The 23,062-nt window shown below is 46.8% G+C and overlaps 2 protein-coding genes across 5 annotated transcripts in view; one reads left to right on the top strand and one right to left on the bottom strand.

The window, feature by feature from the left end:
- Nucleotides 1–1,326, top strand: part of Usp34 (ubiquitin specific peptidase 34) — a 190,767-nt gene extending 189,441 nt beyond the window's left edge. For 3 of the 4 annotated variants that reach the window (XM_037208944.1, XM_037208945.1, XM_028876366.2), the window contains one exon: nucleotides 100–1,326. In XM_037208944.1, the coding sequence (XP_037064839.1) occupies nucleotides 100–707 (608 nt within the window). In that variant the 3' untranslated portion in view covers nucleotides 708–1,326. The remainder of the gene's footprint in view (nucleotides 1–99) is intronic. The other variant, XM_028876367.2, reaches the window with a different exon arrangement.
- A 244-nt stretch (nucleotides 1,327–1,570) lies between these two features.
- LOC114697931 (activator of 90 kDa heat shock protein ATPase homolog 2) lies at nucleotides 1,571–16,060 on the bottom strand. The gene is made up of 12 exons (XM_028876313.2): nucleotides 15,810–16,060; nucleotides 14,517–14,671; nucleotides 11,526–11,673; nucleotides 10,973–11,341; nucleotides 9,853–10,043; nucleotides 6,933–7,018; nucleotides 5,342–5,456; nucleotides 4,090–4,178; nucleotides 3,222–3,329; nucleotides 2,798–2,899; nucleotides 2,181–2,232; nucleotides 1,571–2,077 (listed from the first exon to the last, which is right to left on the bottom strand). Exons 1-12 carry the CDS (start codon nucleotides 16,058–16,060, stop codon nucleotides 1,905–1,907), a joined length of 1,839 nt encoding a protein of 612 aa, XP_028732146.2. The 3' UTR covers nucleotides 1,571–1,904.
- Between the last annotated feature and the right edge of the window lie 7,002 nt (nucleotides 16,061–23,062).

Raw genomic sequence — 23,062 nt, 5'->3', positions numbered from 1 at the left:
AAAAAAGCTAAGAACAACACTGGCTTCCCCACAGTTGCCCCCATAGGATTTTACTCTTCTTTTGAAGAAGATTCTGGTTTAATGTAATTTCCCCCACAGATGATGAAGGGGCAACTCCTGTTAAAAGGCGGCGAGTAAGCAGTGATGAGGAGCACGCCGTAGACAGCTGCATTGGGGACATCAAAACAGATACCAGGGAGGTCCTGACCCCCACTAGCACCTCAGACAATGAGACAAGAGACTCATCGATTATTGATCCAGGGACCGAGCAAGACCTTCCTTCCCCTGAAAATGGCTCTGTCAAAGAGTATCGGATGGAAGGCCCATCTTCCTTTCCAGAAGACGGGTCACATATCCGGTCCCAGCATGCAGAGGAACAGTCTAACAGTGGCAGGTTTGACGACTGTAAAGAGTTTAAAGACCTTCACTGTCCCAAGGATACTACACTAGCTGAAGACGAGTCCGAATTCCCTTCAACTTCCATCTCTGCAGTTCTGTCTGACTTAGCTGATCTGAGAAGCTGTGACGGTCAAGCTTTGTCCTCCCAGGACCCCGAGGCTGCTCTGTCCCTCAGTTGTGGCCATTCCAGAGGCCTCTTTAGTCACATGCAGCAACACGACATTTTAGATACCCTGTGTAGGACCATTGAATCAACAATCCATGTGGTCACAAGGATATCTGGCAAAGGAAATCCAGCTGCTTCTTGACATTAGATGTGGCATGTCTACTTTCCAGTGCCCCTCCCCCATGCCGTTTGTCTCGATTTTGCTGATTTGTTTTGTGCTTCAGTTTGTCCAGTGCTCTCTGCTTGAATGGCAAGATAGATTTATAGGCTTACTTCTTGGTCAGGCAGAACTCCAGATGAAAAAACTTGCATCTTCTGTATACTTTCTAAAGGGCAATCAGATAATGGGTATGTTTTATGTAATTAAGAGTTCACTGTAGTGGCTTTCATTTAATATGGCTTTCTGGGAGAATCAGGGCTCTGACCCTGTACAATGTAATTTAAACTTACAGCATTTTTACTGTGTATAATAATATGGTGTCCTCTGTGCCAGTTTTGTACCTTAAAATAAGAGAGGCAGATTGCCTCTGATCGCTGTGGTTCTTATTATCAAAATTAAGTTTACTTGTATACGGAACAACCACAAGAAATTTGATTCTGTAAAGAATCCTCTTTAGCTGTGGCCTGGCAGTATATAAATGGTGCTTTATTTAACAGAATACCTGTGGAGGAAATAAAGCACACTTGATGTAAAAATAACTGTTTTATTTTTATTGAAATGACTGACTGTTCTGTGTACTTAATTAAACTGACTGTGATGACTTTCCTTTGTTACGTAAGTTGTTTCAGTTTCCTTGGAAGACAGCCGTGAGCAGTGAGCCGACTGGAGGGAGGAAGCAGGTGGCCGTTTTGCTGTTTGAGAAGTCCTCAGTAGTCCAAAAAAGTAACTTACCACGTGGATGTCTCGTTCCTCCGAAGCCACCAAGGAGAGCAAGAGAAGTGTTAACAATGCAGCCAACTAGCCCTCACCACAACACTTCTAAGAACTACACTTTGAAAACTGGAGTAGAACAAAGTAGTATAACATGCCATTTATTTGTCTTAAGCTTAAATCAACTGTAGCAGTGAAGTAGTGTGTTGGGACCAGCCTTAGCTTGGGGGGACTGGACTTCACCTACTTTCCAGAGAGGAACAGCCATGGAAGGTGAGACGATGCCTGATTTTACTCAGTGCAGTAAAGCTTCAAGCAATATTTTTCAATTCTGTAGGTTCATGAATTTCATCCAATATAAAATAAATTAGGGACCTTGGAGGAAGAGACTTTTCGGAAGAAAGAAGAGGTAAGTAAACAGGCCAGGTTTCTGCTTACAGAAGGATGTCCTTATAAAACCTAACTAATTCAAGCATTCTGGGTGGTGAGCTGAAGTAAACCTTTTATTTCTTCAAAGTGTTGCTTCTGCCAACAGAATTTTGTATTCTCTTCTTTACAGACAGGAACTCCTTTACAGTCCAATTGTAATTCCGTTTGCCCTGGAGCAGGCACAAAATTCAATGCAACTGTTGCATAGTGTTCTGGGGGGAAAAACCAGGAGCCTTATTATGACATCAGAAAGAAGAAAGTGTCCAGGCCAGCTGCACTTGGCTGGGCTTCCATATGTAAACTCATATAACGTACCTTCCGGCCAGTTCCTGCATCTCCATTTCATGGTGATCTTCCTGTTTGTTAACTGAAAACAAAGGAGACATTTCACTAAAAACATTTATTGAGGAAAGGCGCAAAGCTACACAGTGAAACCCTGTCTCGAAAAACCAAAAAAATAAAAAAAAAACATTTATTGAAATTTGCACCATACAACAGAAGAAACTAACCCTTCCAAGTTAAGCTCCTTTTAATACCAACCAACAGCATACAAACCTGTGTTCCAGTTTACGCCATTGCTCTGCAATATCCTTGGCAACATTAATACCAAGGACCAAGCTACGGTAATCCCTGGTAACTACACAGCTGATTGGAAATGCCAGTGGTATCTGGCAGCTTGGACCCTAATGACATAGGGTGCTGGAACCAGCAGAGCTTGAAGTCTCCAAGACAAAGTGGGGCAGAATTACTATCACAGTAAGGCTTAGTCCTTATCATTACTTGAACATAATGCACAGTATGTAACATTTCTCTACATTGAACCTTATTAAAAAGAACTTGAGACTGAACTCATCAAAACCTTTAAACAAGTTAAAACTAATAGGAGTGAAAGAGCAACCCCAGGTCACCACTGTAACCTTGTAGTTACTTACCAGTTCCACATATTCTCCAGTGATGTTCCCATCAAACATCTGGAATTTCCCTCCCCTTTCAGCTTCTAATACAGCAGGAGATTTGGAAAATTTTTGCACCAACTAGCCAAACAAAACAGACATATTACTCCAATGCATGCTGTCACCCTACGCATGTGGAAAGGCATATACCAGCGTCTAACATGCCAGGTCAGTCAGCATTTCACCAGTGATGTGGCTTTGCTTTAATTTTGTTGGACATCAAAGCTTTCTTCTTTATAGAGGTGGGAAATTTATATATCCCCAACTGCTGATACAGCCCACCACAAGTTGTCACTTGTCGTTGTCACTCAAGTGTTTCAGAAGCCATCCCTGGCTTCTCATCACCAGTGTCCTTTCTTCAGAAGCAGACTGTTCCTTGTGCCTGGCTCAGGGTGTTACTTACGTCTTTCACGGTGAAGATGCTGTACAGCTGCTCTACTGTCGTGTCAAACTGCTCCGTCAAGTGCAAGGCTACAGTCGGAATCCTCACACCCAGTGCCACTGGAGAAGCCTGCACCTCAGGGTGGGGGAGAGGATCAAGAGTGAGACGCCAGAAGAGAAGTGACAGGATCCAAAGGCCAAGCCTACAAGGTGCACACTGCTGCCTCCACTTAGAGAAGAACAGCACTAAAGTTCTCTGCTGCAGAAGTGCTGGCTGTGAGGCTGGAAACAACGGCTTGTTCCTGTGAGCACTTTACCTCCAGCCCACTCCCAGGCTATAGCTCAACACCTCTGCTCTTAGACCGAGAACATGACAAGAGGGTGGAAGATGACCACACCTGAAGGGTGTTAATTCCATGCATACATTCCAGAACCAAGCCCTTGACAGTCAAGAACGTTCTTCTATCACAATAGATGACGGCTTACACTTCTGCTCTCAGCAGACAGGGCTGAAGCAGGGCCACCATGAGCCTGGGCCACCATGAGCCTGGGTCACCATGAGCCTAGGTCACCATGAGCCTGGGTCACCATGAGCCTAGGCTAGTCTACCAACCCATGACTTAAAAATAATTTTAATGAAGTACACAGCCTATTTAGTGTTCTCATCCATCAAGAATTGGAACCTCAGGCTAGAGGTGAGTTCCGTGGTAGGGAGCATGCCCAGAATACAACCGCCTCATACCTGGCACAAAAAAAGCAAAAAAGTAGTATTTTGTCATTCCACAAAATGACATCAATACCCTTTCCTCATCTACAACCCAGTATCATCAAAAGATTGTCTGGAAACTCATTAAAGGTGTCTTCCCTCATTATAGCCACCAGGCTCATACCTGCAAAGTATTTCCAGTCAGTTTCCTCTCAACAGTCAGTTCCTGGGTTGCTACAGCTTTTGTTGGTAAAATCATTCCTGTTGTAAATTCTATAAGGAAACAATAAAATTTTATTAACATTTTTATCTAAACTGGAATTTTTCAAAAGAACACTTTGAGGCCTTGAAAAGAACTCCCATGTTTTTACATATATTACTGATGCTTATTAGCAAAGGCCCTTTATTCTTTGTTGAATGCCTTGCTTTACCACATTCCTCTAAAATGCTGATTTTTCACAAGTTCTAAATAGCTAGGTTGTACATGATTAACTATTAATAGCTTATGGTCCTCACCTACTCTCCACTACCCCTCACAAAGCTTATTCTCACTCAGTTTTCATGCTGACCTGTGTATGCCAATACCTGGACACTCAATGAGCAAGCTTCAAGGATGAGCTACAGAGAAAGCCCTGCTGGCCACTCTGCCCAGCTGTCACCTCTCATTTGGGAAAATGACAACAGCCTCACTTGATCATCTAGGTATTACTGATGCCTGTAATATCTGTGGTCACTTTCATTCATACATTCATTCACTCAGCAAAGATTTATTAAGCACCTACTATGTGCCAGGCATTGTGCTAGATGCTCGAGATACAGCAGTGAACAAGAGAGACACCTTCCATGCCCTCATGGAGCACATAGTCTAGCAGGGAAGACAGACATTAAACAAGTAATTACACAAAAACTAGTCCACTGGGGCTTTTTGTTTTTTCTTTTTTGAATGGGGTCTCACTGTGTGCCGAGACTAGCCTCAAACCTGCAACAGTCTTCCTACCTCAGCTTCCCGAGTGCTGAGACTTGAAGTGTACCACCATGCCCAGCTCAGGAAATTAGTGACAAGTGGCAATTATTACAGTCTTTCCCACAACTAGCTTTCAACACCCAGACTACAACTTAGTCTGCAGTCTAATGATGTTTCAGGAGCCTGACTTGGGAATCTATCCCTCTTGCAAAATGTAACTTGGCAGGAGGCTGGAGAGATGGCTCAGAGGTTAAGAGCACTGCTTGTTCTTCCAAAGGTCCTGAGTTCAATTCCCAGCAACCACATGGTGGCTCACAACCATCTGTAGTGAGATCTGGTGCCCTCTTCTGGCCTGCAGGGGTGTGTGCAGACAGAACACTGCATACATAATAAACCTTTTTTAAAAAAAAAAAAAATGTAACTTGGGTAAACAGCAAGGGACTCCATGGTTCACAAGGGATGCCTTCTTTACCCGTCTTAAGTGCCTTCAGGTACTCTCCAAGAGCCTCCCTGACCTTGGCGGTGCCTGTAGTTTTCATAAGATCCTTCAGTGTGTCCCCATCTCCTTTTTTTTTACTCACGTTCACCTACAAATCAGAAGAATAAAAACCTAAGGAAAAACTGGTTGAATGTATTCTTCCAACACTGGGTCCTTTTGGTAACGGAACTGTGGATGAGAGAGAGGAAATGGTACAAGAAATGTACACTGCTTCATGGTCACAGAGGAGCTAAACATTGTTGAGGCCAGTACTGGCAGCCACGTTGTGAATGGACTGAACAGATCAGCCATTTAACTTGATTTGAAATTGCCTAAGTATAGGAGTTAAACTGATCGTGGTTTTATCTAGAAAGGGTCTGGTATGGCAGCTCACATGTGGCTGAGCATTTAACAAGTGCCTGGTCTGAACTATGCTGTCGAAACTAACACACCAGATTCCAAAGACTAATACAGGAGGAAAAAAAAGGTAAAGTACCTCATCAGTTATTTGTTAATTACATGTTAAAATCATATTTACTCTCTACTGGATACTGGATTAAAATTTTTAATTATTTTATCTGGTTTTTAATGTGGTAAATTAAAATTTAAATTGCATTATATGGCATTTATACTGAACAGCACTGTTCTACAAACCCAAAGCCACCACCCAGGAAAATCAAGTTCCCATATAACCTGGCCTTGGACTGTATACTCTTGGCAGAGAGAAAAATCAGCTAAGGGAGAGGAAAAACGGAAGAGGAATGCAACAGAAAGACAGGGATGCAATAAGTGGTCTGGTATTCGGAATGCAAAAAGGTGTTCTCAAACTACAGCAGGTCCCAGTGATTCTGGACTGGGCTGCATCTGAACCTGCATCCAGATGGTACTTGCAAGATAGACCTTTAGATCTGTTTAATTTTACTACCAGGAAGCTGCATTGTTGAGCTCTATGTGGTAAAACTACAGCACCCAAGTCCAGCAAGCTAAGTCTGAAGGTTATGTCTGAGACAGGCCCACTTAAGACCTGAGACACACTTAGAGACGCTTTTGCCAGTGTCTAGCTTTGGAATAACAGCTGGTGTACAATGGTCTTGCCCCCAAGAGACAATGTGAAGAGTCAAAGTGGGCATAGGAATAAGTCAGCTCCTCTTGGGACAAGAAAGCCAGCCTGTCAAAAATAACTTTTTTTTTTTAAAGCAATGAGACAAACGAGTACAGTACAGTTGAAGGCTGAGAACTGTCCCACTAAGGGAACAGTCACATTCAGCAAGCCATGCAAGTGGCCCAAGCACTTCCCAGCACATACCTTGTCCCATTTAACCTGAATACATCCCAGGGTAAACTAACTACACAGATGAGGAAGCCAGGCTGCTGCAGTCAGGTACCTGCCCGGGTCCTGGGAGTCTGAAGCTCCCTAAGGGCGTCCTCTCCCACACTGCTCCACCTCTCATATACCCATAGTGCAATGGCAGACAACCTCCACAGTTCACAACTACCACAGGAGACCACACACCCGAGTGAAGAGTCTGCAAGGACCCAACACCAAGAGCAGAAGCTTGACTAGAAAGGAGAACCTAGCAGGTACCTCGGTGTCACCGACTTCGTTCTCCTCAGAAAGGCTGGGTATTTCGATCAATCCTTTGTGTTTTGCACCAGATTCTTTAACTGTACCTAAAACGAGCAAAATAGGCACAATTAATAACTGGTTTTATTCAAAAGTCCTCTGCCTGACTGAAGAGCCCACGTACGGCTCCACCCCCTTATAGGGTTAAAGCCATCAAAGAACAACCAAACCACGGTGGCTGGATCAGCCAATGTGGTGTACACAAACTGGCTACCACCCATTTCTCTTGTCTTGCAGTGTTCTTTGCCAGTCTAGCAAGAAGGGCTATCTTGAGGGGAAGAGGACACCAGAAGGACAGTGGACAGAAAGGGACAGAGGGACAGAAAGGGAAATGAGCTCTGACCATGGAAAGCTTCAAAAGCTGTGGCTTGGCAAAGTCTATGTGGACTTGGTGAAGTTGGATTTCTTCCCAGACCAAAGCCTCAGTGTCCTTGAGGACACAATGGGTTAAAAGCCCTGGCAGCCAACTCCTGGTTACACACAGAGACTTCCTGTTGTTCTTCAATGCACATCTTTCTTACCATACTGGTCTGGGAGTATACAGAGCACTTAATATAATTTTACTCAAAATGAGTACTAGGCTCACAGGCAGGGCTATGCAACTGGAACACTGTTTATCAGCAGCCACACTGACACTTAGGCATGATCTAAAGGCATTTCATTGCCACAAAACAAGGTCAGAAAGGGTTCCACCACCCACAACAGGCTGCCTTCCAGCAGATGAGTTGAGTTTATGCCTCACAGGCATCAGGAGGGACTGATTCTCTGAGCCTAGACCATATGTGGGACAACTTCAAATGCCAGTTTTGGTTTTGTTTGTTGGTTGGTAAATGTAACTAACACATTAACTTAATCCAGAAGTCATACTTCCTGGGGTCTGGAATACTCGTTTACTTTTCAAAGCACAACACAGGCCACACTCATCATTACTGAGAAGACAAAGCCCTGAGACATGGACCTGACTGCAGAAGTGTACAGACCAACTCGCAGCACACACGGGCTCCAGCCACCCTCCTCAGACAGTGTCAGCGAACAAACACTGGCAAAATCTAGTATCAGAGGAGCCCTCCCTTGGCTTGGACAGAGCCCAGGCCCAGAAGTGCTACGCTAACCAGATTCTCTAAGGGAGTGTATGTAGGAGACAGAAATGCCAAAGTGCAGAGGTCAGCCCCAGAGCCCCACCTACCTCTTCAACTTGAGATGCCCATGAACATGGTCAGTCTTGACTTGCAAGGGAGGTGCCAGGAACAGAGTAAGAGGGACAGCGTCCTTAGGACACTGGCCTGCCCACCTGCCTTTACTTCTTGCCTTTGCCCTGGCAGTCACAGGTTTGATGCCCATTTTGGTCTCTTCACTCCCCATCCCACCCCCAAGGAACTACCCAGGGATGATGGGCTTCAAGGTCTTATCCCACACATACACAACAGGAACACCAATCGGCAGATTCAGCTCAATGATGGCCACTTCAGAGGGACCTTCAAGATGCTTGATTCTGCCCCAAAGACTGTTTCCATGGCAACAATATATATGTCTTTCCCCTTCTAGGTCTGAGGATCTATTTTCTTGTCATCCAAAAAAGTGGTTGTTTGGGGCAAGGGAAATGAAGAGCTACAGGCCATGAGGTTCTTCAGACTCCAGGCCTGCTACACCCCAGCAGCAGGAGCTACAAAGAAAGCAAGTCAGGGCAACCCCCAGCTGGAGGAGGGGTCTATTCAGAGTCAGGGCTGAGACTGCTTGAGTGCATATGCAAGTGAGTGAGCGTGCACATGTGTGCACGTCACTTAAGATCTAACCTACAGCCTTCTGCACACTAGGCAAGCAGTTCATCACAAGCTACATTCCAAGCTCTTGGCTTTTATGAAGTAGATCTATATAGCTCAGGCTAGCCTTAACTTGCCGAGAATTTTCTGGGACTGCTTTGATATTTGAATACTTCCTTGACTCCTGCACAATGACATCAGTCCCAGGCCAGCGTAGAGAACTCCTCTCTAAAACTACACAGAAAGGAGCCAATGCAAGGGCAGAGCCCAACTTTTTAACACAGTGCAGTTTTCCATAACCAGATCTCTCTTGTCCTCTTCCTGTCCCTGGGTCTGATCCTTGGTCATTTCAACAAGTATTGAGTCAAAAGTTAAGTGCCATAGGAGAACTTGGCAAAGATAAGAAAATCACCAACAGAAATGCCTGACTAGTAAACAGACAAATATGTGGTCTATCCACACAATGGATACAAAAAGCATAAAATACTGAAACACAGTACAACACGGAATGAAAACATGACCTGGAAGCAGAGTCAGGGAACTCTACACATGACAGGCAAATCCACACAGACAAAACTTATGCTAAAGACCCCAGCCAGGGGAGGGCTGGCAAGGCGGCTCAGTGGTAAAGGAGCTTACTGCGGCAGCCTCCTGACGTGAACTCGATTCCCAGAACCCAAACAAAGGTGAAGAACCAACTCCACAAATGTGTCCTTGGACCTCATAAACCCACCAGGGCACACATGCCCCACACACATTGTACACATGCATATTTTTTAAAAGACCCACGGTTGGCCGGGAAGGAGGCACAGTGTGTAAAAGTTGTTTGCCTTCTACACATGTGCTGTGGACCACACAAATGATTTTAACTTTTTAAATAAAAAATTTCGAGGGAGCAGGCATCTGTGGAGGAAGGGAGCTCCAGGCAGCAGCTCCATGAAGCCCTAATCACAGCTGATGGTAAGAGGGTTCAGCTGAGAGAGTACTGCCCGTCAACCATCTAGAGTGCTGGGTAAAGTGCAGTTTCAGGACCCAGCAACTCCAAATGCATCTGCATCAAGAACTACACTGCTCACTAACTGGAAGAACTGCCCCTCCTGCCTCTCGCAGGACCCCATTACCTTTCCAGGTCAGCCTGATGTTCCACTCGTAGAAGAAAATAAGCTTTCCTTTGCGGCTGCTACAGGAAGCCTCCCCTTCTACCTGCTTCAACTCACTGATCTCACATCGGCCAGCCTCATTCTCCACAGCAAGGCCAACCAGGAGCTCTCGGAGCTTCCCCTTGGACCAAACAGTGGCATCCCGCTCTGTCCTGCCAGAGAACAGAAAGACACGAGTGAATGACCCAGCTCGACCCCATCGGCCCAGCCAGATGCCTTCCAGACCCACGCCAGGTGAGCCCTGTTACTCACACAGCCTCCAACTTGCAAATGTGCTTCTTCGACTAGGTTTCTACTAGGTGTCTTCTAAGCCTGCTGCTCAGTTTCTTAAGACACTATTATTCATCATATACTACTGGGCAATCTTAAAAACAATGGCCCCAGGAAGGAGAGTCAAGCAATCTCACCCACAGGAAATTATTGGGCTGAGGCCATCTGTAACGGTGGTAACCATTTAAATAACCTTAATCACAGTATCAACTATTGAGCTTTTCCATATTTATCTTATGCACTCTCCCTAATGCTCCCATCTGAAGGGACGGAGAGCGGCTGTGACAAGTCAGTGTCCTAGCCACGGAACCCAGCCTAGAACACTGGACATCATTCTTTCAGGACAGCCAAGTCATCTAATGGTGCGGTCCGGGCTCGGCCCCGGGAACTGCCTCAGCTTTGCCCAACGCCCGCCAGAGAGGCGGACATCTCCCGGTATTGCAGAGACACAAAGCGGGCAGGCAGCTAGTGCAAGCTGAGACAAAGCAAAGAAAGTGAGATCCAAGCCCCTGCCCTTCCAACTGCAGGGGATACGGCCCTCGGCACACGCACGCGCACTACGCAGCTCAAGCCCGAAAGGGCCTGGTGAGGGGCGACCGAGGCACAGATGTCGGGGGCGGTGAGGCACCAGTCCCTCGCGGGGCTTGGCCCAACTTTCGGGAGGAGCCCGACGCCGGAGGGCCGGGGCAGTTACGAACCGTCTCCCGCCAGGGGCAGGCGTGCTGCGGCGCCGCGCGGCCCTCCCGCCTGCCGCCCGCCTGCCGCCGCCCGCCGCCGCCCGCGCCCGGGGCCCAGCCGCCGCCCGCCGCACCAGTGCCAGTTGTTCACGTTGGTCCCGTCCTCCCGCTCCTCCACGATCCAGCGCGGGTCCCCTGACCCCACTTGGCCATGGCGGCCCGGGCGGCGCAGACGACGAGGGCCCCGGCAGCGGGGACGCACGGTTTCCGGCCTGAAGCCGGCGAGCCTCGCAGGTCCCAGAAAGTGCCAGAAGTCCCCGCCCCAGGCCGCTCCGGCCCGGCCTGCCCCGCCCCGCGCCGCCCGCTCCCGCCGCCCGCTCCGCCCCACACCGACTCCGCCCCGGCCGCTCCCGCTCCGCCCCGGACCCTGCCACGCCCTCCATACGCCCCACCTCGGGACGCCGCCTTCTGCCCGGCTCCTCCCCCGGACTCGCTCCGCCCCTCTCTAAGGTTCCGCCCCGCCCTGGCCCCGCCCCCTAGCCTAAGGCTCCGCCCTCCCCGGTTTCCTTTCTCCCCTAGGGCTCGGACTAGGATGCCGGCAGCTCGCTACTCCCCCGTCTCCCTGGTGCGCTGAGGACTTGCAGGGGTTCTTGAAGCCGAGCGGGGCTGCTGGCCCCGGCCGCCTACCGACGGCCAAGACTCCGCCCAGGGCTCGCACTAGCGCTGGCTTTCCCTATTCCGGGAAGGTCCGTGGGTCGCGAGCGAGCTGCGCAATGCTCTAGACCCCGCACCCGGTTACTGAAGGAATACTTGCCTTTATTCATGCAGCACTCCTCTAGAGACCGTCAAGGACTGAGCTTGCAAGCGCATGGGATTGTGACTTAATACAGTTACAATACGGTTTATTAATTCTTTTCACCATCTAATAAAAACTGCAACAACCATCTGGAAAGTGTTACTTAGGCGGTTTATTTAGCAAAGAAAAGAGGTAGTTCAGTGGGAGGTTGGGAAGGACCTGGCTGTGCTGTGGCCATGCCAGTCAGTGGTCTGCATGTCTGTGCAACAAGCTGCTGGTTGGAGCTACTGCATTTCAATGTGTTCTTCGAGAAGTTACAACACTCACCCACGCTATGACTGCCAAATCAAAATGACGTTGGGAGTTCGTCTGATCGGACCAGAGGCACTGCTGAGTGAAGGCATCGGAGACTGCGTGCTTACCCTATCCAGTTCTGATTGCTCCTAATAAAGCATCACATGATAAGGTTTAATAATCATTTGAACCTGACAGAAAATAAGACTTTCTGAGGCCATAAGCTGCTATAGTCACTAAACTGTGTAAACTCCAAAACTGTACAAGAACTGACACCAATGGAGATAAATTCACTAAAATGAGTGCGGCTCTAGCTGGAGGTACACAGACCGCTGGACCCTGAAGCGCTCGCTCTTCAGGTCTGCGATTTAAAAGTGGCCTCCAATGAAACTACATTGCAAAAATGGGAAAGAAACCCAATGCAAAGAGTAAAAAAAGCGGGAAAGAGGCCCTGAGAATATTGTGGTAGAAAAAGAATCATGGACCAATAGCTGTGGAGCAAAAAGGTGGAGTCCCTCCCAGGCGCATTGGTAGACTGTGACAATATTTGGGATCCTAAAGAGATTTCAAATTGTCCAGAGTTAACTGAAGTTTTCCTTAATTTTCAAGAATCTGGTAAAGAAAAAGATAGAAAAAGAAAACCTTACATGACAGTGAGCCTGAAGACATCAGTCAAAGGGAAGAGGTGTGGGCTGAAGAGGGAGAGGACCCACACACACACACACACTGCAGTGAGAAGCAGTGTTTCCAGGCCATGGAAGGTGCAGCTTGGATGAGGCCAGCTGGGTGCAGGCTGGAGGCACAGGGGAAGTCCTCTTCAGCTGGGATTGTTTGTGTAAACAACTGGCCTGGCATCCTTGTCCTGCTAGTCCAGAACGTGACTTGATAATTGTTTGCACTTTTAGATTTTTTTTTTTTTTTTTTTTTTGGACATTTTCTGTGTAGCTTGGCTTTCTGGATTCCTTGTAGCCAGGTGCTCGAACTCACAGAGATCGCTGCTCTGTCCGATGCTGGATTAGATTGCCACCCCTCGCACTTTTAGATTTTTATGTTTTATTTATTGTGTGTTTGTTTGCACACACTCACCTACAGGCCACAGCACAGGCGTGGAGATCAGAGGTCAACTTCCAGAGTCAGTTCTCTGCTTCTACCATGTGGACCCCAGGGATGGAATAATGTCATTAAGTATATATATATTTATATTTTTTTATATATATATATATGTGTGTGTGTGTGTGTGTGTGTGTGTGTGTGTGTGTGTGTAATTGTATATAATCTGGGTCTTGTTTTTTAATTACTAGTGTGAAAAAAGTAACTGCATTCTAATGAGAAAGCAAGTTCAATATGTTGTTTTGAAAATAATGACATTTTGTATGTTATTTGTATGTGTATGCAAGTAAGTGTGCAGGTCCAAGAAGTGCCTATGCATATGAATGCAGAGACGAGGGCAGAATGCCAGATAGCTTTCTCTCCCGTTCCCATTTTAAAAACAGCGTTTACTGGGGCTGGAGAGATGGCTCCGGGGCTAAGAACACTGGATGCTCTTCCAGAGGACCTGGATTCTGGAATTCACATGGCAGCCCACAACTCCAGTCCCAGGGGATCCAAAACCCCCTTCTGACCTCCTTGGGTACAAGGCATTTGTGGGGAGTATAGATTTACATGCTGGCAAAATACCATATACATAAAATATCTTAATATCTTTTAAATTTTATTTTTTTATTATTTTAATTATGGGTATGTCGGGTGGGGATATGTACATATGAATGCAAGTGCCCACAGAGGCCATAAGTGTTAGAGCCTCTAGAGTTGGGTTACAGGCAGTTGTAAGCCACCTGATGTGGGTGCTGGGAATTGAACTCAGCAGTATGTGCCCCTATCCACTCAACTATCTCTCCAGCCCCCCAAATAATTTTTTTTAAAACCAAAAAACATTTATTATTTACACTTGGGGGCATGAGTGTGGAGGTCAGGAGACAACCTTCTGGAGTCTCTTCTCTCCTTCCACCATGTATGTATGTATTGTCCCCCCTTTTTTGGTAAACAGTTTTATATTATTTTAGGATAAATAGTTCTATCCTTAGACTGTAAGTACTTTTTAAATCACAGTGCATGCTTCTAATTTCAGCACTGGGGAGCTCAAGGGCAAGTGACCATGAGTTCTTGTTCAGCCTGAACTACAGGATTTAAACCCTGTTTCAAAATAAATAAATTTTAAAAATAAAAGAGAGTGTGCCCTGGGCTGGAGAGTTGGCTCAGCAGTTCAGAGCACTGACTGCTCTTCCAGAGGACTTGGGTTCAATTCCCAGCACCCATATGGCAGCTCACACCTGTCTGTGACTCCAGTTCCAGGGGATCCAGCTCCCTCTCTGGCCTCAGTGGGCAGCACCACACATGTGGTGCACAGACGAACAAGCAAAATACCACATACAAAAAACAAATTATTTTTAAAAAAAGTGTTGCCCCTAGGTTGCCAGCAGACACTCTCACTGGAAAATTGGGACGGCTGCAATTCCATGTGACAGCACTGTGCATTTCTTTTTATAATTCTGATGCCTATGCATGTATCCAACTTCAGGCACACTCACCAAAGACAGCCGCTGTGGCGCAGGCCTGCTGGTGTTGAGGATGCCTTCCCTCTGTGGGCTGCACCACCACAGTGGGCACCAGGAAAACTGTGTGACCGGATGAACGCTTCTCAATATTTCTGCATTCCCACCTGCTAATAGACTGTAAAGTCTGTCTGGGAGGTAGGAAACATCGTTTTTTAGATCGCATTTATGCATTTGTGTGAGGGCAAAGGTTGGGAGACAGCCTGCAGGAGGCAATCTTCCTTCTACTACGTGGGTCCTGGAGCTGAAACCGGGTACATCAGGCTTTTCTGCAAGTGTCCTTACCAGCGGCCACCTCACTGGCTATCACTTTTTCTTAGTGACAGAAAAGAGTTTAAAGGATCTAAGTGATTACAGATAGTTAAGGGAATTGTTTGTTTGCTTGTTTATTTTTTTAAAGATGTACCTTTATGTTGAACCACGTGTGTGAGATGGGCATGTGCCTGTGCAGTGCAGGCGTCCTCCAGAGCCCTCGGGTCACCTGGAACTGAGGTTCCCGGCAGTTGTGAACCACCTACCATGGGATCAAAACTTAGGCAACTGAGTTTGGATCCTTCCCAAGAGCAGTATGGCACTCTTAGCCGCTCTCGATCCAACCCCAAAATATCATTTCTTTGTTTAATAAATTGTATTTATGTTTATGTGTATGGGTGTTGTGCCTGCATGTAATATGTAACTTTATGTATCATCTGCATTCAGTGCCCATAGAAGCCAGAAGAGGGCACTGGATGCTCTGGTAATGGCATTGAAGGCAGTTGTAAGCTGCCATGTGGGTGCTTGGGAATCAAACCCAGGTCCTCTGGGAAAGCAGCCAGTGCTCTTAACCACTGAACCATCTCTCCAGACTCCAAAATACAGTTCCGTGTGTGTGTGTGTGTGTGTGTAGTTAAAGTGTGTGGGTTTTACTGTTTGAAGCCAAGCATTGTGACACACACCCGCAGCCCCGGCTTCTCTGGAGGCTAAAGGAGATTCACTTCAGCCCATGAGTCAAGAACAACATAGGTAATATGACAAAACCCCATCTTAAAAAGAGGAATCAAGCCGGGCGGTGGTGGCGCACGCCTTTAATCCCAGCACAGAGGGAGAGGCAGAGGCAGGCGGATCTCGTGAGTTCGAGGCCAGCCTGAGCTACAGAGTGAGTTCCAGGAAGGGCGTCAAAGCTACACAGTAACCCTGTCTCGAAAAAACCAAAAAAAAAAAAAAAAAAAAAAAAAGAATCAGACAAAGCCACGTGAAAACACTGCAAAAGGGTCCCAAACCAACACTCGCCTGCTCTGTGTGTCCTGACTGTCCTGGCTTGCTCTCTGCCGCCGTGATAAACATGTGATAAAGCCAGCGTAGGAGCGATAGGGTTCACTTAGCTCACAGGTGTAGACCCTCAAAGAAGGAGCCAAGGCTAGGCCTCGGGAACCTGGCGGCACAAACTGAAGCCGAGACCAGGAGGGCTGCTTCCTGGCTGCTCCCGAGGGTTTGCTCAGCCTCCTCTGCAACCCCAGACGCTGCCCAGGAGTGGCATCCATCATTCAAGACAACGGCCTGCGCTGGGCCCGGGCCAGCGTGGTGGAGGCAGTTCTTCACTCGGGGCCCCCGCGCTCTGGGTGACTCGAGCTGTGCCAAGTTAACAAACCAACCAGCGCTTACCCCACAGTGCCATAGATCCTGTGTCCATGAAAGAGAACCGGCCGAGGTGGGTGGACAGACTCTTGACGGGGGGGGGGGGGGGGGGGGGGGAGTGCCTTCCCGAACGAAGGTGCGCCCTCACCTGTGGGCTGTGCGGGTCAGCCGGGAGGGGGGCGGGGGGGGGTCAGCCGGGAGGAGGGCGGGGGCGGGGTCAGCCGGGAGGAGGGCGGGGGGCGGGGTCAGCCGGGAGGAGGGCGGGGGCGGGGTCAGCCGGGAGGGGGGCAGGGGGCGGGGTCCAGCCGGGAGGAGGGGGGCGGGGGGGCGGGGTCAGCCGGGAGGAGGGGGGGGGGTCAGCCGGGAGGAGGGCAGGGGGCGGGGTCAGCCGGGAGGAGGGCAGGCAGGTGGGCGGGGTCAGCCGGGAGGAGGGCAGGCGGGCGGGCAGACCTCGGAGACCACCAGAGACGCCAGCCCCCTGCAGCCCTGGCGTGGCTCCCAGTTTGCTGCTCAGCAGACATTTTTCTATAGGCTAATCCATAATCTAAAAAGATTTTAGCCTCCCCTCCTGAAAGTACAGCTAGTATATCCTTTCATCAGCTTGATAGGGTACAAATTCTTATCCTGACAGTGAAATGTTTCACTAAAGCTTGTCCAGTGATTGGGCAAAACCAAAACTTACTATAAGCCATAGTCAACCTAGGGTCCCCCCTGCTAGGTAGCCTCCCTGGATCTATGGGTTGCAGTCTGATTGTCCTTTGCTTTACATCTAGTATCCACTTATAAGTGAGTACATACCATGTTTGTCCTTCTGGGTTTGGGTTACCTCACTCAGGATGGTATTTTCTAGTTCTATTCATTTGCCTGCAAATTTCATGATGTCATTGTTTTTCTCTGCTGAATAGTACTCCATTGTGTATATGTACCACATTTTCTTAATCCAGTTGACGGGCATCTAGGTTGTTTCCAGGTTCTGGCTATTACGAATAATGCTGCTATGAACATAGTTGAACATGTATCTTTGTGGTATGATTGAGCATTCCTTGGGTATAAGCCCAAGAGTGGGATGGCTGGGTCTTGAGGTAGATCAAGTCCCAATTTTCTGAGAAACTGCCATACTGATTTCCGCAGTGGTTGTACAAGTTTACATTCCCACCAACAGTGGAGGAGTGTTCCCTTTGCTCCACATCCTCTCCAACATTGGTTGTCATTGGTGTTTTTGATCGTAGCCATTCTAACAGGTGTAAGGTGGTGTCTCAGAGTCATTTTAATTTGCATTTCTCTGATGACTAATGATGTTGAGCATTTCTTTAAATGTCTTTCAGTCATTTGTGATTCTTCTTTTGAGAATTCTGTTTAGCTCTGTAGCCCATTTTTTTAATTGGATTGTTCAGTATTTTGATGTCTAGTTTCTTGAGTTCTTTATATACTTTGGACATCAATCCTCTGTCAGATGTGGGGTTGGTGAAGATCTTTTCCCATTCTGTAGGCTGTCTTTTTGTCTTATTGACCGTGTCTTTTGCCCTGCAAAAGCTTCTCAGTTTCATGAGGTCCCATTCATTAATTGTTGCTCTCATGTCTGTGCTACTGGTGTTATATTTAGGAAGTGGCCTCCTGTGCCAATGCGTTCAAGAGTACTTCCTACTTTCTCTTCTGTCAGGTTCAGTGAAACTGGATTTATGTTGAGATCTTTGATCCACTTGGACTTGAGTTTTGTGCATGGTGACAGATATGGATCTATTTGCAGTCTTTTACATGTTGACATCCAGTTATGCCAGCACCATTTGTTGAAGATTCTTTCTTCCATTGTATAGTTTTGGCTTCTTTGTCAAAAATCAGGTGTTCATAAGTGTGTGGGTTAATGTCAGGGTCTTCAATTCGATTCCATTGGTCCACATGTTGATTTTTATGCCAGTACCAAGCTGTTTTTTAGCTCTATAGTAGAGCTTGAGGTCAGGGATAGTGATACCTCTAGAGGTTGCTTTATTGTACAGGATTCTTTTAGCTATCCTGGGTTTTTTGTTTTTCCATATGAAGTTGAGTATTGTTCTTTCCAAGTCTGTGAAGAATTGTGTTGGGATTTTGATGGGGATTGCATTGAATCTGTAGATTGCTTTTGGTAAGATTGCCATTTTTACTATGTTAATCCTACCTATCCATGAGCATGGGAGATCCTTCCATTGTCTGATATCTTCTTCAATTTCTTTCTTTAGAGACTTAAAGTTCTTATCATACAAATCCTTCACTTGTTTAGTTAGTGTTACCCCAAGGTATTTTATATTATTTGTGGCTATTGTAAAGGGTGATGTTTCTCTGATTTCTTTCTCAGCCCTTTTATCATTTGTGTATAGGAGGGCTACTGATTGTTTTTTAGTTAATCTTGTATCCTGCCACTTTACTGAAGGAGTTTATCAGCTGTAGGAGTTCCCTGGTAGAGATTTTTGGGTCACTTATGTATACTATCATATTGTTTGCAAATAGTGAAAGTTTGACTTTCCTTTCCAATTTCTATTCCTTTGATTTCCTTTTGTTGTCTTATTGCTCTAGCTAGAACTTCAAGTACTATATTGAATAAATATGGGGAGAGTGGACAGCCTTGTCTTGTTCCTGATTTTAGTGGAATCACTTTGAGTTTCTCTCCATTTAATTTGATGGTGGCTGTTGGCTTGCTGTAAATTGCCTTTATTATGTTTAGAAATGTTCCTTGTATTCCTGATCTCTCTAAGACCTTTATCATGAAGGGGTGTTGGATTTTGTCAAAGGCTTTTTCAGCATCGAATGAGATCATTGTGTGTTTTTTTTCTTTCAGTTTGTTTTATATGGTTATTATATTGACAGCTTTTAGTATGTTGAACCATCCTTGCATCCCTGGGATGAAGCCTACTTGATCATCGTGAATAATTGTTTTGATGTGTTCTTGGATTCAGTTTGCTAATATTTTGTTGAATATTTTTGCATCAATGTTCATGAGGGAGATTGGTCTGTAATTCTCTTTCTTTGTTGCATCTTTGTGTGGTTTGATTATCAGGGTAATTGTAGCCACATAAAAGGAGTTTGGTAATGTTCCTTCTATTTCTATTGTGTGGAACAATTTGAAGAGTATTGGAATTAGCTCTTCTTTAAAAATCTGGTAGAATTCTGCACTGAAACCACCTGGTCCTGGGCTTTTTTTGGTTGGGAGACTTTTAATGACTGTTTCTATTTCCTTAGGGGTTATTGATCTATTTAAATAGTTTATCTGGTTTTGATTTAACTTTGGTATGTGGTTCCTATCTAGAAAATTGTCCATTTTTTTCAGATTTTCAAATTTTGTGGAGAACAGCCATACTAGCCTGTATGTCATTTATTTCTGCAAGTCCCCAACTCTAGAAAATACTAGAGATGAAAGATTTTTTTTTTTTGAGGCAAGGTTTCCCTGTGTAACAGCCCTAGCTGTCCTGGAACTCACTTTGTAGACCAGGCTGGCCTCAAACTCATGGAGATCCGCCTGCCTTTGTCTCCCGAGTGCTGGTGTTTCTTATTATTATTTATGTGTATATCTTACATGAGGAGGACAGAGGGGTGTCCGATCCCTAGAGCTGGAGTGACAGGCAGTTCTGAGCTGTCTGATATGGGTGTTGGGAATCCAACTGTATGAGCAGTATGTGTTCTTAACCACTGAGCCATCTCTGCAGCCCCACATTCTTGTCTTTGAGATAAGGTTTCTCTATGTAGCCCTATTTGTCCTGGAACTCACTGTGTAGCCCAGGCTGGCCTCGAACTCACAGAGCTCCTCCTGCCTCTGCCTCCCGAGCGCTGGGATTCAAGGCGTGCGCCGACACACTGGCTTTGCTGTCCTTTGTCAGCTATTGTACTGAGCCACCTAAGGGAAGTGCCCATTCTCTGTGTGTCTTCTGTGCATATGTGACATTCACATGTAATAGATGTGTTTTGCTTTTCTTAATTTGTCTTTTGTTATGGGGTCCATCTCAAGGAAGTATTGCCCCCATACACACCAAGCAACAACAGTTAAGTAACACTGGGTAACACAGCCTTTATTTCTCTTGTGAAAGTGGAGCATGGATAGCGAGTGTGGACGCTACGGTCATTCTGGGGTGACTTAGATCAGCGCTCCAGCTGTTTGCTTTTCATCAGGAGCCAGCATGGCATTTCCAGTTCCAGCCAGCATGCCCACATCCCAATCCACATAAAAAGAGGAAGGGCGAGAAACTGTCCACCTATAGCCCATCAGACTCAGCCCAGCACGGCACAGATGCAGGGTGTAAGGAAAAAACAGAAGGCATGTCAGCCATGTGCAGGGATTCTGTCACCAAGAACAGTGGCTACTTGAAACAATAATATTTGGCACCCAGCCACATCCGTACTGTGAAGTTCAAGTGTAGTTAATACAATGAGGATCTTAGACAATCTCCAGGCATGTGGGAAGCACTTCCTGAAGGCTGCTATCTGCCTTTCTGCCCATCCCCCGGCCGCTTTTACCCTCATCAAACAGAAGTCATCAAACTTTGTTTCCTAAATTGACACTTCTAACCTAGACTCCCAGCTAAGCCAAGGCCACGGATACCCATCAGTGGAGTCCCACTAGGCCAAGGCCACGGATACCCATCAGTGGAGTCCCACTAGGCCAAGGCCACGGATACCCATCAGTGGAGTCCCATATTTTGCAGGAATGGGTCTGCTCTGGCATTTTTGTAGGCTCAGTCATTGAATAAGAAAACCCCGGAGTGGGGTCAGAGGCAGGTGTAACATGCAGCATGGAGGGTAGTACACATCCCTCAGCCGCTCCTCTGCCAGGAGAATGGAGAGGCACCTCTTCTTCCACATACCCACCACCCCGCTTTTTACATTACTGCTCCTGATAGGATACAGTAGAGGCTTCTTTAACAAGAGACTGGCATTTCACCCAGCCTCCTGAGCAAGTTGGAAATCATTTCTTTCATGTGTGACCATATAGGCTAGTGGCTCAGGCCCAGTTGGTCCCTCGGAAACTTAATGTTGTTGCTCTACCATTTTTAAGATATTTTAAAAAGTGCCTGGGACTGGAGAGATGGCTCGTTGAGATGGGGAGATGCCCAAACTGACAAAGTACTACTGTGCCTATATGAGGACCGAGTCCAGATCCCAGCACCTCCATAAAAAGCTGCACATGGCAGCATATGGCTGTAATTTCAGTGCTGGGGGTGGGCAGAGACAGGCAGCTCCCAGAGTTCCATGGCCAGCCAGCCTAGGAGAATCATCAAGCTCTAGGTTCAGGAACGACTGTGCCTCAAAATAAAAAGGTGTGATGCTGGTGTGGTGGTCCACACCTTTAGTCCCAGAACTTAGAAGGCAGAGTTCTCTTCAGTCCAGTCTTTGCTGGTGCTGGGACTCTTACTGATACAATTGCTACTCAGCAAGGCTCACTCAGGTCTGGTCTAGCCTTTGCAGCCCCACATCTGGGGCTACACCAGTGTTTGTACTCTGCCCTGCCCACAGCTCAAGCTCTAGTATTCCTAACCTGCCAGTTCCTTCCATTTACAGGGACCTCTGCCTGGTGGGCATTTTCACCCTTGTTTGCCCCCACAAGACTTTATTCAAGTCTTTCTTCCTCACTGGGGCTGGAGAGATGGCTCAGCGGTTAAGAGCACTGGCTGTTCTTCCAGAAGACTGAGGTTTGATTCCCAGCACCCACATGGCAGCTCACATTAATCTATAACTCCAGTCTGTCTTTCTGGTCTCCACAGACACCAGGAATGCATGTGCCACACAGACATAGATTCAAGCAAAACACCTGTACTCATAAAAGAAATAAAACTAAAAACCGTTTTTTCTTCTGCAAAGCTTCCTCTCTCCCTCTCCTCTCAAATCCACACCCCCTACACCAGCACGTGGTAGCATAAACTGGGGAATGGCTTGCCATGCCAAAAGGAAGACCTCAGGTGATCCTAGCACCTATATAAAATGCCGTAAATGAAACCTCTGTAATGGGGGACAGAGCTCAGCGGACCCGGGGGCTCTGTGGACCTGCCAGTTTGTCCTCACAGAGCCTATCTTTCACCAGGGCCCAGTGAAAGACCCTGTTTTAAAAAACAGAAAAACAAACAAACAAAGTAAAATGGCTCTGACCCTCTACCCTACCCCCAAACCCTCTGGAATCAGGAAGTCTGAGAAAATGCCTCCAGCTGTATGGCTTTTTCTATTCTTTTTTCCTTTTCTTTTCTTTTTCTTTTTTTTTTTTTTTTAAGATTTTTATTATGTATACAGAAGAGGGTGTCAGATCTCATTACAGATGGTTGTGAGCCACCATGTGGGTGCTGGGAATTGAACTCAGAACCTCTGGAAGAGCAGTCGGTGCTCTTAACCTCTGAGCCATCTCTCCAGCCCCTCCTTTTCTTTTTTTATGAAGAGATTTTCTATTCATTTTACATACCAACCTCAGGTCCCCTCCCCTCCTTCCTCCCACCCCCTACCCTCCCCCCACATCCCACCCCTCATTCCCACCTTCTCCAAGGCAAGGCCTCCAGAAGGGAGGCAGCAGAGCCTGGTACATGCAGTAGAGGCAGGTCCAGGCCCCTCCCCCTGGACCAAGCTGTGCGAGGTGTCCCACCACAGGCAGTGGACCTAGGGATGGATCCTGATCCCACTGCCAGGGGCCCCTTATGCAGATCAAGCTACACAGCTCCCTGACCTCTGCAGAGGGCCCAGTCCAGTCCCACAGAGGCGATGTAAGATGGTCTTCATGGATCCCTGCCCTGACTATTGCTTTAAACTGTTTGTCACTGTTCTACCTAAATGTGTAGAAATGTAAGCCTAGGTCTTGATGAATAGAACCTTTGTGACTCTAAAATACAACCAAAACCAAGTAAAATGCAAACAGCAGCACAAAACGAATGAAATTTAATTAACAGTAAGTGCCATATGTTGTTGAC

The sequence above is a fragment of the Peromyscus leucopus genome, chromosome 10 (assembly GCF_004664715.2).
Source record: "Peromyscus leucopus breed LL Stock chromosome 10, UCI_PerLeu_2.1, whole genome shotgun sequence".
Taxonomy (NCBI): Eukaryota; Metazoa; Chordata; class Mammalia; order Rodentia; family Cricetidae; genus Peromyscus; species Peromyscus leucopus.
This window is presented reverse-complemented; position numbering and strand designations above follow the sequence as displayed.